The 13,962-nt window shown below is 48.3% G+C and overlaps 1 protein-coding gene across 1 annotated transcript in view; it reads right to left on the bottom strand.

Moving 5' to 3' along the window:
* Positions 1 to 13,702, bottom strand: part of ARHGAP31 (Rho GTPase activating protein 31) — a 55,614-nt gene extending 41,912 nt beyond the window's left edge. The window contains exon 1 of the mRNA XM_015876217.2: positions 12,989 to 13,702. Coding sequence (XP_015731703.1) covers positions 12,989 to 13,088 — 100 coding nt within the window. The 5' untranslated portion in view covers positions 13,089 to 13,702. The remainder of the gene's footprint in view (positions 1 to 12,988) is intronic.
* Positions 13,703 to 13,962: the final 260 nt, after the last annotated feature.

Here is a 13,962-nt window from a genome sequence, read left to right as displayed (position 1 = left end):
CAACTGGACACCCCAGCAGCTCGGGGCGCTGCAGGCAGTGTTCTCAGCAGCATTTCATTGCGGAGAGCCACTGCAGCATGGAAATGCTTTGGGTGTAGCAATCCCAAGCTCATCCCACAGGCGCTTCATGAAAGAGGCAACTGTTCTGTGTTGGGAACCTGGAGAAACCCCACTTAAAGCCCCATTGTTTCACCCTCTCTAGCAGCAGGGCTGGACCACTCCCCACTGAAGCCTCTGTCTGTCCAGTGGTTGGGGAAGAAGCAAGTAAATAGAGGCAAATAAATAAAGGCAGTCGTTGCTGGGAATAACAAAGATTGGGGGAAGCGAGGCAAGAGGAAGCAAGAAAAAATCCTTTCATGCTCTATGTTTCTTCAAAGGCAAATGCCAAGGAGTTGCTTTTTTGAGCTGTGTTTCTTTGTCTTTCTGACTGCTGGATCTTGCTGAACTAAGGGCTTTGAGACACTAACAAACACATTGCAAACGCAAGAAGGGGTGTTGCAGGAAAAAGGCATTGAGATCATGCTTAATCAAACTTCCTTACATTTTAATAGCTACAGTGCTGCCGTAGAAGTCAGCCAGCTCTCTGCCTTTGCCGCTCCTGGCCAAGGCGTCAGGCCAAGACCCGATGTTGGTACAAGGCTGCGCAATCTAAACGCAGGAACTTGCTGAAGACTGTAAAACCGGAGAAGTTTTGATTCATAGCACCATTGCACAGGCTTCCAAAAAGAAGGAAGCTGATGTACTGCGTGCCCCTAGCATGAGCATGTTGAAACATTAAGTATTGAGAGCTTATTCAAGCGAGACAAAGCTGCTGTTGCTCACGCCCATAGACTCTGGAACCGTTCAGAGAATGAAGCTCATTTTAAAATCAATTAGGCACCAAAGGGAGAATGAAAAAATGCAACGAGCTGATGAAAAACCAAATCACTGGCAATGCAGTAACTCAGTGGCGTCTCTACTTTCCAAATCCAAGCTGGTTTCATTGGTTGAAAGGAGCCAGGCATAATTTCCCCATCACTCTTTCTGGATCAGTCCTGCATAAGAATCTAGAAGAGGAGTTTGAGATAAGAACCGTTGGTTCTGTGAGCATCTTCCTTCACTGACGGCAGCTGGTGCTGAACACGATTCCCGGCTGTCTGTGCTCAGCTCAGCCTCTCTTTATCTGGTCTACCCCCATTGAAAAGCTGCCAGAATTTTGTATCTTACACCCACTGATGCTCCTCCCTCTTATCCCACACACTGGCACTCTCCATATGGTCAGATTTGCTCCCAAGCTGGTTTTTCCAACCTTGCCCTTCTCCAGCTCAAGCATATTGGGATTTCCTCACATGCTTTCTCCATTCCATCTTCACCCTCATTCCCTTTCCACATTCATTCCTTCTGGTCTGTTTTTCATTTCTCTGCCACACTCCTCCCCCCACAGCTGTTCCTTTGGATGCATTATCATTACCTTCTATCAACAGCCTAAGGCTGGGCCTGGTCTCCAAATCAGAATCAGTTGAAATGGCTGCCAGTGACTCGTAGGGGCAGTCCTTTCCATAAGCCAGTAATGAGCCATGTCCCACGACATGCAGAGGAAGCTGTGCTGTAAGCATAGACCCCCTTCTAAATCGGTGGCTATAAAATCAAGTTTGCAACCTTGCAGAAAGTTTTTATAGCGATACTTTTTTGCAACATTAGCAGAAATAAAGACAGCATCCTGGCCAAATTCCAGTTTAGGTAATCCCTTCTGCTAGCTCAGATAGATGCTGGATCATTTCTCTATCTCCTAGCTGCAGAAGTCACTTGGTCAATGTCATGCTCTGCTCCAAGATAAAACAGCACATACTGGGGTAGAGGCCTGTCTTTAGCTCAGAAGGAAGAACCAGCAGCCCTCATCTCTAGGCATGTGATGCCACCATGGTGTTCCTCACTGCCTTGTGCAATGGCAGAATGAGCCACATAGCTCGTGGCAGGTCACTGGTAGAGTTCCGCCTCCTCCCCTGCTCAATGCAGTTTCAGCGCCTATCTGGGAACTCAGCTTTCATCCACGCAGAGCCCACATGCTGGGGACTGTCCCTGTGCTGCTGGAATGGGACAATCAGACATTGTTTGGCTGCTGAATCATGGCTCTGTCAGGCTGCAGGCCAGACAGGCTTATTAGCATGCAGCCTAACCCAGGAAGGAGGGTGCTGGGGCCATTGCCTCCATGATGGACAGAAGAGATGTGTGTTACTGCAGAGACTTAAAAGCTAGAATATCTCTGAAATAATATGGGCTGGTTAAGTGTGCTTGAACTGTGCCTGGAGGTGTCCTGCAGTGAGTTCAGATCTGTCACAAGAGGCGCATGGGGTAGACCTTATTGCTCTCTACAACTACACGAAGGGAGGCTGTGGTAAGGTGGGAGTTCTCCCATGTAACTAGTGATAGGACTAGAGAGAATGGCCTCAAGTTACACCATGGAGGTTCAGGTTGGACATAAGGAAATATTTCTCTGAAATAGTGGTCAGGCACTGAAATGGGCTGCCTAGAAAGGTGGTAGAGTCACTGTCACTGGAGGTGTTCAAGAAACATTCAGATGTTGTACTAAGGTACATGATTTAGTGGGAGGTATTGGTGATAGGTGGATGGTTGGACTGGATGATCTTGGAGGTGTTCTCTAACCTTGGTGATTCTGTGATTCTATGATTCTATGAACCACTGTTAGGGCAGGGCTGAGCTTCAAAAACTACAGTGCTGCAGTTCAGGTTTGTCTTTAGTGGCCAAGAGCTAACATCAATAATTTAATGAGCGCCTTATATCCTGAAATGTTTCACAGACTGTGAAAACAAGATTCACTCCACCCACCCTCCCAGGCTGGGAGGTGGCAGCTGTTGAACTGGGCAGAGCCCAGCTACGTGACAGTATGGGACACCGAGTCCAAACAAACCACAGCTCCAACTGAAATTGCTTTTGGGAAGGAGGCAGTACAGTATGTACGTGTGTGAAAAGGTCCCTCTCCCCTAGAAACAAAAGATAAACTGGAAGTTTTTAAAAAACAAAGGTCTGGTACCCCTGTTTTACTCTCTGTCCAAATGGAGCCTTTCCATAGGAGATGCTGAGTGAAGCTAAGCTTGCCATCTCCTGAATCACCACCCACTGCATGCAGCAGACCTTCACGGGCAACTCCCATGCAAGCACTAATCAGATGTGAACCTGCTTAGGCTATAATTGCCGCGAGCAAGGCTTGAGGCTGAATAGCAGCATGCTTATTTAGCTGTCATGTTTAGGAGCCTAAGCAATATCCAGTTAATCTTCTCAAATCCCATTATTGAAGTGGAGTGACAGATGGGTATTTTAGCAGGCTAGAAATGAGGACTAATTAGAAGTCCTAACCCTGCTTTGTGTTTGTTACACTTCCCTAGCTCTGAAGCAGGTTTGATAGCAGTGCCCATGTCCCCGTGCCTGTCTGATTTGGGGCCGGGGCCACAGAAGGACTTCCTGCAGGTTCTTCCAAACCCAAGGTGGGATCCCAGATCTGAGCCTTGCTGGGATCTGGAACTGAATTTCCTGGCTCAGAGCCCTTTTGTGGCTTTGCATAGCAGACCTCAGGCAGCAGCGTGTGACTGACACTCGCAATGGAGCCAGGAAGGAAGAATAATGGAGTCAATAGATCAAAACCATCCCTTCCCATTTACTGCTCTTAAGCCCGCCTTAGGCACAGACCCTTGATATATTGACTTTGGCAAAGTGTGCAAACTGCCATCCTGGCAATGAAGGTATTTGAATGGAAGGAGAAAAAAAAAGAGAACTAAAGAGTTAAGGAAGGGGAACCAAAAAGTGCTAGCAATGGGGGAGAATCCCCCTTGCCTTCTCTGTGACCTGGAGCTGTCAGCTCAAGCAAACTCCACAGTCTCTTCAGAGGATCCAGGCCATTTATTTTATCTTTTCTTTACCTCATGCCTTTACCTGGCTGCACTTCTGCTTTCCAGCTGGAATGGGATGGGAAAGGAGAGGATGGGATTAAGTAAGGAAGGCTGCTGCACTGTTTTTCTGGCTTGATTATAAGCAGAAGGTGCAATAAATCTCTCAGTAGAGCTCATTCTCATTTAGTGTCTTGTGGATCTGAGACTACCTGACCAGACCAAGGGTGAGGCAAATGCAATAGCAAGTAGAGAAGATAAAATGAGCAAAATGGTGAAGCCATTCCCCTCTCTCATTTTGCACAAGGAAAGAAAGCAATTCAGACCTGCTGACAGCTTATTTATTTCATATGAACTGCGGCTCTAGGGTCCAGAAAGAGGGCTCATCTTCCCATCACACCACTGAGCCTCACAAGGGATGACTGCAGGGATAAATGGAAAAACAAGCATGAAGTGCACATGGAGCAAGGGGTTTTTTTTACGCACAGGTTGGCCCTGCTATGCTGCCAAGCCACTTGTCTGCAGCAGGACAGACAGTCACACTCACTGCTAGGGATGGCAAATGCAGAACTCTTACAGCAGCAAGGATATCCCAATTGAAATACTCAGATCTAGGATGGCAGACCTATCCTTTTCCTTCTAGTGTTCTGGGTTTGCTATATCAGCATTTTTGATGAATCGAGGAATACAGGCAATGAGCATTGCAGAGCTCTAGACTGGATCTTGCCTTCTGTGCCCTGCATCCCACATTTAGGGACAGTTTGTGAGCACGTCAGCACTTTTCAGGTAAAAAAGGCAGCACTGATGCTGCTGTGTCTGGTGAAAACCACAGTGACATTCTCTAAATGAAGGCTGTACCAGAGCCAACCTCCTGTCTGTCATCTGTGGGAAACAAGTTACATTGGCAGTTAGAGCAGGAATGTCCCCCAACCCTCTGGATGCTCATTCCCTGTTTTAGAGATGAAGGTACACCTCCTCTAACCATTTAGCCACCTGACAGCATTTAATCACATTGCAGAAGCAAATGTACACACCATCCCAGGTGGAAGAAAGCAGAAAAAGTGCATGAGATGCAGAGAGAGTTTTGCATTTTGTTCGGGGGTTAGTTTTTGTTCTTTCTTTAACTGTTCTGTGCTTTACAGAATGAAACAAAGCCTCCTGTTCCAGATGATAAATCTTCAAGCTGCTCTTGGCCCCAGAGAGCACAGAAGATAATAGCATTTCCAAAGGCATTTAGTTAGCTGAGCCTTGAGCATAGAAGAGGGCAAAGAGGAGGAGGAGATAAATGGCCGTGAACCCAGCTCAGCTGCTTGGGGCATATTTTGGAGAGCAGCAGCCACAGCTGAGCATCTTGCATAGGGACACACACATTCCATGCCCTGCCCAGTCCCTGTGATGGAGCAGGACACATAACATAGTCACTGGCAGAGGAACGAGTAAGACCACCAGTCCTCAGCTTTCCATGACCGTGTGTATACACCTGAGGATGATGTGCTGCCTTTCAGCGCTGCTTGTGTCATTCTATTAACCCAAGGCATGCATAGCTTTCATAAGATACAGCATATCAGCCTATTCTATAAAGCGTACATTAACTTGCTCAGGCTGGCCAGCAGCAAGACTGCAGAAAGCATTAAAGAATAGGGTTCTTTCTGAAAAGGTAATTCATTTTTAGTATTAACCAGAGCAGAAAGGATGCTTAGTATTGCCCCAGTTGCATTTTCAGCCTATGTTGGGAGGCCAAGGCCGATATCTGACAGAAACCATGCACATTACTAGGAGCATTAGAAAAACCATGAAGAGCATTACTTAATAATAAGTGGAGGGAGATGTGCTTTCCCATCTGCTCAGCACTGGTATGTTTAAGGCAAGAGGGTGAGTCAAAATAGGACCTCACTATCTGCTTCAGTGGTGCGTGCCAAAAGACTTGTAGGGTTAGGGACTCAACTCCTCATTCCCATACACCATAAGAGCATTGGTTTGGCTCTTTAGTGAGGCTAAAGTTCTCTATCAGTGCCTTTAACTTCATTACATGCAAGGGCTACGCATGTGACAACAAGATCAGTCTCAAGCCCATGGTAGGCACTTGCACATCTACTGTCACACTGGTGCAGAATACCAGAAAGTCTGCTTGTGGCTTCAGATTAAATATAGAAAACAGAGGGCTACGTTATTGAATTACATACGAAAGTTAATAATACAGTCAGCACAGTTGCCCCACATTATTTAATTCCCAAGTAAATTCAATTTCTGTTGCTCTGTTCTGTCTGTGTCCATTGTAAACATGCTGCAGATTTTTTTTTGTGTTGACAATGCAAAACACATCCACTGAAGTTATCAGCAGAGAAGCCGAAGGTTCTGGCATACTAACAAAGGATAACTGGGGCTTGAGGCCCCGGGGTTGGATGGAAAGTTGCCCTTAAAATAACTATCAGTGGAGCCAGTCAGCAGCTTTGATCTTGTGCTAGGTACCTAGAATAACGTGGATAAGATCCTTAAGATCATCAGGTCCAGCCATCAACCCAAGTTCACCACTAAACCACAACCCTGAGCACCACATCCACACGCAGGTTGCTGTGTCAAAGTCACAAGTTTACCCAACCCCTGCTGGTGGTTCAAGACTGGAGGCAGACACCGGTAGTACTCTCCTCTTAGTCACCCTCAATTTATATTTCACATGTAGGGAAACAACATCTGATGCAGATCGGAGATGCGGTCTAAGAAGTGACATGGGTGGCCAGTGTGAAAGCCACCTCACCCCACACCCAGCACTGTTAAAGCAGAAACACTGAATCATATGTCTGACACAGCCCTGACTGTCAGCAAATGCTGCTGCTGTAAAGCTGTGTCATATACGCAAAATCTGAGTTATGGGCGCAACAGACTCTCCAAAGCAGAACCAGGTCCACACTGAAAACTTTAGAACCGAGCACTGAGATCACTCAGATCACTTGTTCTCACAACTACACCAGCTGTGTTGCACATCCATCTAACTCAGTGCCAGCGTTTCATCCACCACAGGCATTTGCTTGAGCCACTGCAAGCTGTCACATCACAGGCACCATCCCTGCTGCCCCACATCCAGGTGAAATCAGCTGTCACCAACAAAGAGAAATCAAAGAACATTTTTTCATCTAGGATCTGAAGGGAAGACATGTGATTCACGCTGCTCACCAAGGATGGAGGAGAAGGCTGGGCATGTAGATGACACGTGTGCCTCCTGCAGTGCTTGGTGAGGGAAAGGGAAAGCAGGAAGCAGCATGGAAGAGTTCTCTGCTAATCACAGAGCTAACAACAAAAAGTCAGTACAGTGCAAGGAGCCGAGCTCGATATGAATGTTTATCTGCAGTAACACCATGGCACGGGGACACAAATCTCCAGCTCTCAGGAACCAGAAACAGATTGAGGAAGTAACATAAACATCGTCCAAAGCAAGGAGGAACAGTGGAGCTGCAGAAGCAGACAGATGGCTCCTGCTCCCGTTGTTCCCAATGTCTTGCTGCTCTCACTTTGTTGCCATAGAGGCTGATGTCTGGGACCCATAACATGATGCTCCGCTTGTGAGAGTGGGTGGAGAAAAGCAAACTCTGTTATTAACAGTTTTCCCCCTGCGCTCTTCATTTTGACAGCACAGCGTCTCACCTCTCTGTCCTCTACACGTGCCTTGCACCCTGGAATGGTGGCCCTAGCCCACCTCCAATTCATATGCTCATCCCTTTCTTTTGCCTCTAATCTCAGAGCCAGGCTGTCCTGCTGGCTCCCATCACAAAGATAAGGGGATGCAGCCTTAACATGCAGAAGACACATTCCCAACCTGGAGCAGACACCCCAGAGCACAAGTCTGCAGTGGGAAATGCAGAGCAGACTGCAGCAGCACATCCAGTCCCTTCCCAGCCAACTCAAAGAGGCTTTGCTTGTCCCTTTCTCTTCCCAGCCCCTGCTGCTTCTTCCCACACCCAGGTGACAAGCGTTTGCATAGCCCCACAACGATGTGGGTTAGGGAGCTGATCTGGATTGAGAGCAACCTGTCTGCAAAAAGTGAGAAAGGTTTCTTTTTCAGATCAGTTCTTCAGACAGAACTCCCCAGTGCCACAGTTTCTAATTTCGAGAGCAGGATGAAGGCAGCTCTTCATTCTTCTGCAGCAGATTAAATGAGCATGTGGCGTTTTCATTTTACCAAGGAGACTTTAAAATAATGGCCTTGTCTTTTTCCTCCACATCGCCATTAATGATCCTTCAGCAGTTTTCCCAGGCCTTTCTGCATGCATCACTAACCAAAAGCACCTAATCAAAAGCAAGGGCATGCTTTCACTTCAATATGTCAACACGAGAGCAGCTTGAAAAGAAATAAAGTAAGCAGACACAAATGCATCTTTCCTGGCAATGTAATTCTTCAGCATCTAATTCCACTTTGGAGCCCAGAAATTCACGCTGTGATGTGGGGTAAATCTTAGATGTTCAACAGCATTAGGCAAAAGCACACACCAGTTGCCACACACTTATGTGTGCTTTGGGTTTTTGCACGCGCCCATGCTCAGCCCTGCCTGCTCCTATCCCAGACACACGCAGCTGCACATGTGAGGAAGGAAAGCCCTCTGTGACCCAGAAAAGTTGCTCCACATCTGGGCTGCAGGTTTGAGGGCTGGTTCCAAAGGGATCCTGTCCTCAAAGCAAACTTCCTTCCCGAGTGGCAGCTCTCATCTGTCTGAGCTCAGACGAGGCAGTTTCATCATGAAATACATGGCATCAGAGCCGGGCAAGGCTGTCCCAAACCAGACAGAGAGCAACTAGGGCCACCTTTCCTTGGACAAACCTATTACCATTAAATTATTGCTACTGTTTCCCTTCAGAAACCCTTGCCAGTCCTCCAGTAACGTCTTGACATGCTGCAGCTCTCAAAAGCTGTTAGAATTTTGTTTGGGGAACTAGTGCCAGCCAGAACTGCTACATTTTTATGAGACCACTAGCTCTAAATGTGAACTTTTCGTACTCTTTCATTCCGATGCAGCTGTGACAAGGCAGGAGCAGCCTCTGAAAAGGCTGATAACGTCTCCCTGTGCTACATTTGCAGAGCACAGCTCCCTTCCCTCTGTGCCCCCAGGGAATGATGTTGGCTGACCAGGAGCCTGGCCATGGCAAGGAGAGTATGAGGGGTCTGGTGGTTTCAAAGTTCCTCCAGTGAAGCAGCCCTACTTCTGCAGCCAACAACAAACAAAGGCAATAACCAGTGCTGGGCAATGTGACAGAAAGTGCTTGGGTGCCACTGTGGGAGCTGCGGGGAGTGTGGGAGGGGGTTAAGGGGAAAAGCTGAGCTCATTGCATCCCAACCAGACAACATCAGGCAGGAAACAGATGTGCAGCAAACCACAGAGGGGTACAGTGACACCAGCATTAACGGCTGATGGGGGAGACTAGGACGTGCCAATCGGACCTGCAGGCTGAGAATAAGGTGCCTAGACTGAGGCTTGGCCTTTTGCTGTCCTGATAGCCTATCCTTGCTCGTCATACTAAGATGGAAGAGAAAGACTCAGCCTTTTTGCTGAGTTCTACCTGGCTCTCAACAAATGATGCAAAGGTACATTTGAGTCAGGAGTGATTCCAATGCAAAAGAACAGACTGTCTTTTACAAGCACAATCCAATTTTTATAGATGCTGTGGTCAGTGCTGTTTAAAAAGAATGGAAGTTGTACCTGATTGAGTACCTCGTAACCCAGTCTGAGTCTTCCACATTAGAAGTACTGGGAATATTAATCTCATTTTTTTCTTTGTTCCTCTCATTTTAACAGCTTTGAACTTTTCAGCCCCCTCTTGCAACATTCCGTGATATGCCCAAAATCAAGACCATTGTTTCTGACTGTTTTCTAAAGCAGATCAGATTGTCTCGCCTCAGTTAAGGTTTATGCACAGCCTTGCATCACCTATTCTCTGCTGGCCCGCCCATCACTATAAAATAGTTGCCATTAAGGAAACCAGAGTCCCAGCATGTGGCTCTCACTGAGTTCAGCAGAAGCACTACGTGCTTTTCCCCTCTGGACACCTGGATGGTAATCAGGAGGACAAAATAAGGCTCTAACGTTAACCCTTCGGGGCTAATGACTCACTAGATCCATTGCAGCAGTACAACACTTTAACCAAGTCCAACACAAAGAAGCATTTCAGTAGAGAGTTAGCCCCCTTGCCAACAGAAAGACCTGAAAACGTAACTCAGAGCACTGAAGATTCAGAAAACAGAAAGCAGTTAAGGAATCCAACGCCCATTTTTGTCTCATCTGATGATTTCTGTGGCCTGACTCATGACTACAGATGCTTGGGAGCACTGATAACAGTCAGCCCCCATAAGGAGCACAACAGCTCTCTGTGTCTAGACCGCTGGCAGGAAAAGGCCAAGTAGGGTCAAACACAGCAGTGACAGGAACTGACTTGAAATGTGGTAAATTCAAGGCAGCCGAGCTTCAAACCAGCCGCCAGACAGCAACATCTGTCCACATTACTAAGCTGGGTCAGATCTGAAGAATCAACATAGGGCTAACAGTCTGTAATCTCCTGAACTACCCCCAGTGAACCTGATGAAGTATTTAGATCTACACCACTCTTAAATACTGTTTGCAAGTCTGACACAGCTTCTACTGTATTATCATAAAGCTCATTACTAGGCTCGCTACACTGGGCTCAGCTTTTCTGATCAGGGAGCAGTGGGATCTCATCACCTTCCACTGAAACGCAGCCACCTCTGATGCGAACCACAGCTATTTATTAAATGGTTAAATGACGGGAGAGGAAATGCTGATACCTTAAGCAGAACATAACTCTCTCCACTGGAATTTGGCAGGGACACAGGGACTAAGGTCCTTGCAGAAAGCACAAGCCGCTCTTCAACAACCACAAGCATTCAGGAGCTCAAGTTGTGCATTTCCTCTGCAGAGCATCACACGTACCACACAGCACCCCCTGTCTGTAACAGCTGGCCATTCATCCCAAGGGAAAACGGCAGATTGAATTGGCTGTCCTAGAACCTGCTTTCACAAAGATTCACCGCAAACCCTTCCCTGGAGAGCAGCTGACGTGCTCTCCCCCTCCTCAATGCTGCCAGCTTCCATGAATAGACAGGTACCAGTGCTGCTTCCAAGAAGGGAACAGACAGAGCCTGCTTCCACCAGTTAAACACACGTATCTCAAGCAGAGAGTGTCAGAGCTTTGCATCTGTGACAAAGCCTCTGCCTGCAGAAGTGCTGGCTTGTCTCTGAGAACAGGCAGGACGATGTAACTACCCCCAAAACAACCATCTCTCATGCTCTATTGCTCTTCTGATTTTGTTTCATAAAGTACAGGTTGCAAATTCACGACGTGCTGGTGACATCTGAACATTCTCTTCTTCCCAAAGGCCACCTTGGCACTCTTGGTTACATTCCTACCGATCCAACACAACTTACTTCTCAATAAACTTCTAACAACCGAGTCTTTCATTTCTGGATCCCACAGCACTGGGCCACGGGATGTGCTATTCAGCAAATAGCAGCACTGTACAAAGGGGAAAAGGGACTTCACGTCCTCCCTGGTTCTCCTCAACACTGAGGGAGATGTAGGTTGGCACTATGAACCATCCCACAGATGAGACAATGCCCTTCTTTCTTGCGCCCAAACAAACTATTTTAAAGAACTGCGGGGTTTACGGTAATAAATTTTGCTGTTCTGGCCTAATTTCAGCTACAGTAATTATGTCTCTCCCTTAAAAATCCCCCTTGATGATCCAGCTGAATATAGTGCCTGTACCTGCCTTCCCCACACTGTTTTTCACTGTTCCTGTAAACAGCTGTAAATTATTCCTCCACCGCTGCCGCTCACATAAGCACCGAGTGGAGTTTATCTAGCTGTATCTTGCGCTGCCAAAGCAGTATCAGTTCATTAAGTCTGTTATTCTGGCTGCTTCGATTCAGTGCCTGTTAAGAGCTATATAAGTTAAAGGATACGGTAATTGTTACTGTCGGCTCACAATGAAATTGAATGACTGGCTTTCCCCCATACCTGAATGAATGCATGTATATAACATTTTATCTCAGTGATATATGCTCTGTCCGCTTCCCAGTGCCGTGGAAAGGACATCCACTATATAGTCCATCCCGCTGCCAGTGCTATTGCTCCCTTCACTCCATCAGCCATGCTCATCAGCAAATGAAAGACCCGATTGTACAGCCCTGCCCGCACAGCGCTGACATTGCTGCTGGAAGCTCTCCTGCTTAGAGCAGCCTGACATCGGTAAAAGTTAACTGACTCCAACTGGCACAGAGTACTAACATCAGGGATGGGAACAGGCGTGTATTTATCTTTCCTTATTCCATAAGTCAAACTCTCTGCTTCTTCTCTAGTCCTCCAGCCTTCAGCTGGAAAAATCACCGTGCATCCTCCCACAACCAAGAGTCACTGCTTCCAGCTTGGGACCCTCTAATCTTATCGCAGTTACCTCTTATCTGAGCTACCATGTTTCGATCTCATATTTGGGAGCAGAGTGGTAGAGGGGAGGAGGAGAAGAGGGGAAGATAGAAGGCAGTGCAGTGAAAATGTTAGCTCAGCTGCCCCTCACACCTCACACCCAGCCATGCACCACCTCCAGCTTCTGTCCTGCCTCAGTACCCCAGGAAAAGGACACAGGAACCAAGGATGGGCAGATGGGATGTCCTCAGCCCCTCTACAGGCCCTGCTGTGCTCTTGTCCCACAGACTTCAGGAATACTGGGTCTGAGTGGAGGCAACATGCTTCTATCCAAGTCCAGCTCCCTAATGCCCACCTTCTCCATGGCCAAGGGGATGGGAGAGGGCATCACAATGTGCATGGGGCCCATCTGTGCCCGCACTGATGCAGCCCCATCCCCACACACTGCACTTCTCATGCAAGAACCATGCAGGCACATCACCAAAGCAATCCTCCACTTGTTCGTTCATTGTGAGTGCCTGGGCAGTGAATCCACTTCCCACAGATAAAACAGATCCAGGTTGCCTAACCCTCACCTTTGGGAAAGGTTCAGTTTCCAGTCCCGCCGATGAAAACTAAAACCCAAAAGCCAGGACGCGCATTCTACTCCTCTGCAACCAAAGTAAGAATAAAAAGGCATTTACCATCCTGCCCAGAGCTCTCCAGATGCTCCGTCAGGTCACAGCCGAATGCGCTCGCGGCTCCCTTCCTCTTGAGTTTCTGCTTGGCTCCCTTGTTCTTCATGAGGTTAGTCCCAAAAGAGGTTCGCCCCCCTCCTGCCTTCCCCCCCACCCCCCGGCCTGGTGCGGGATAACAAAAACTGGCTCTTCTCAGACCACCGCCCACGTCCCGCTCCTGGGAGGTAGCATCGGGGGTCCCACACGGCGTCCGAACAGAGAAATCAGCATTAATCCCCACCAGATGTTGGGCTGCTCTGGTGGCAGGGGAAGGTCAGGGTGCAAGGAGGCTGCCCAGCAGCAATCATAGCTCACTCCCGGAAGGCTTCGCATGGAGGGGAAGCGGCTGGTGGACGGGTGCCCGCATCCGAGCTGGTGAGATGAGGGCAGGCGGTGGTAGCAGTGGGGACTTCTGTCCCTCAGCACAGCCCTGGGACACTCTGCAGTCACCCTTCTGGGTTTCGTCAGCCAGGCTGTCACTGCCGCCAGCCGTAAGTGTCCCGCTCTGGTCTTCCTTCTCCCAGCTTTTGGAGGAGAGTGGGTCCTCCAGCGGACTAATGGAAAGGGACTGGGGAAGAGCCTGTGCGAGGCTCCTCGCTGGCTCCCCCCCTTCCCCTCCTCCTGCCGTCGGACAGCGTGAGGAATGAGAAACCAGCTTCCTGTCCTGACTCCCTCGCCCGCTCTCCCTCCTTTCCCCCCCTTTGACAAATCCTAGGATTATCCAGCTGAAAAAAAAAAAAACAAAAAACGCTGAAAGGAAGTTCGCCCAGGAGGAGCAGAGCGGGAGGGGGAGGTGGAGGGATGCAGAGGACGTTTTTTTGGCAGTAAAGTGCATTTGTGTGCGAGAGGCTGAGGAAAGGCAGCGAGGGGCTGGAGGACGGGGGAGGAAGAGGGAAAGCCTGCCCCGGCCATGGGCAGATAACGGGCTGATGGAGGAAATC

This window comes from Coturnix japonica, chromosome 1, assembly GCF_001577835.2.
Source record: "Coturnix japonica isolate 7356 chromosome 1, Coturnix japonica 2.1, whole genome shotgun sequence".
NCBI classification, from domain to species: Eukaryota; Metazoa; Chordata; class Aves; order Galliformes; family Phasianidae; genus Coturnix; species Coturnix japonica.
Note: the sequence above shows the minus strand (reverse complement) of the source record. Positions and strands in the feature narration are given on the sequence as shown.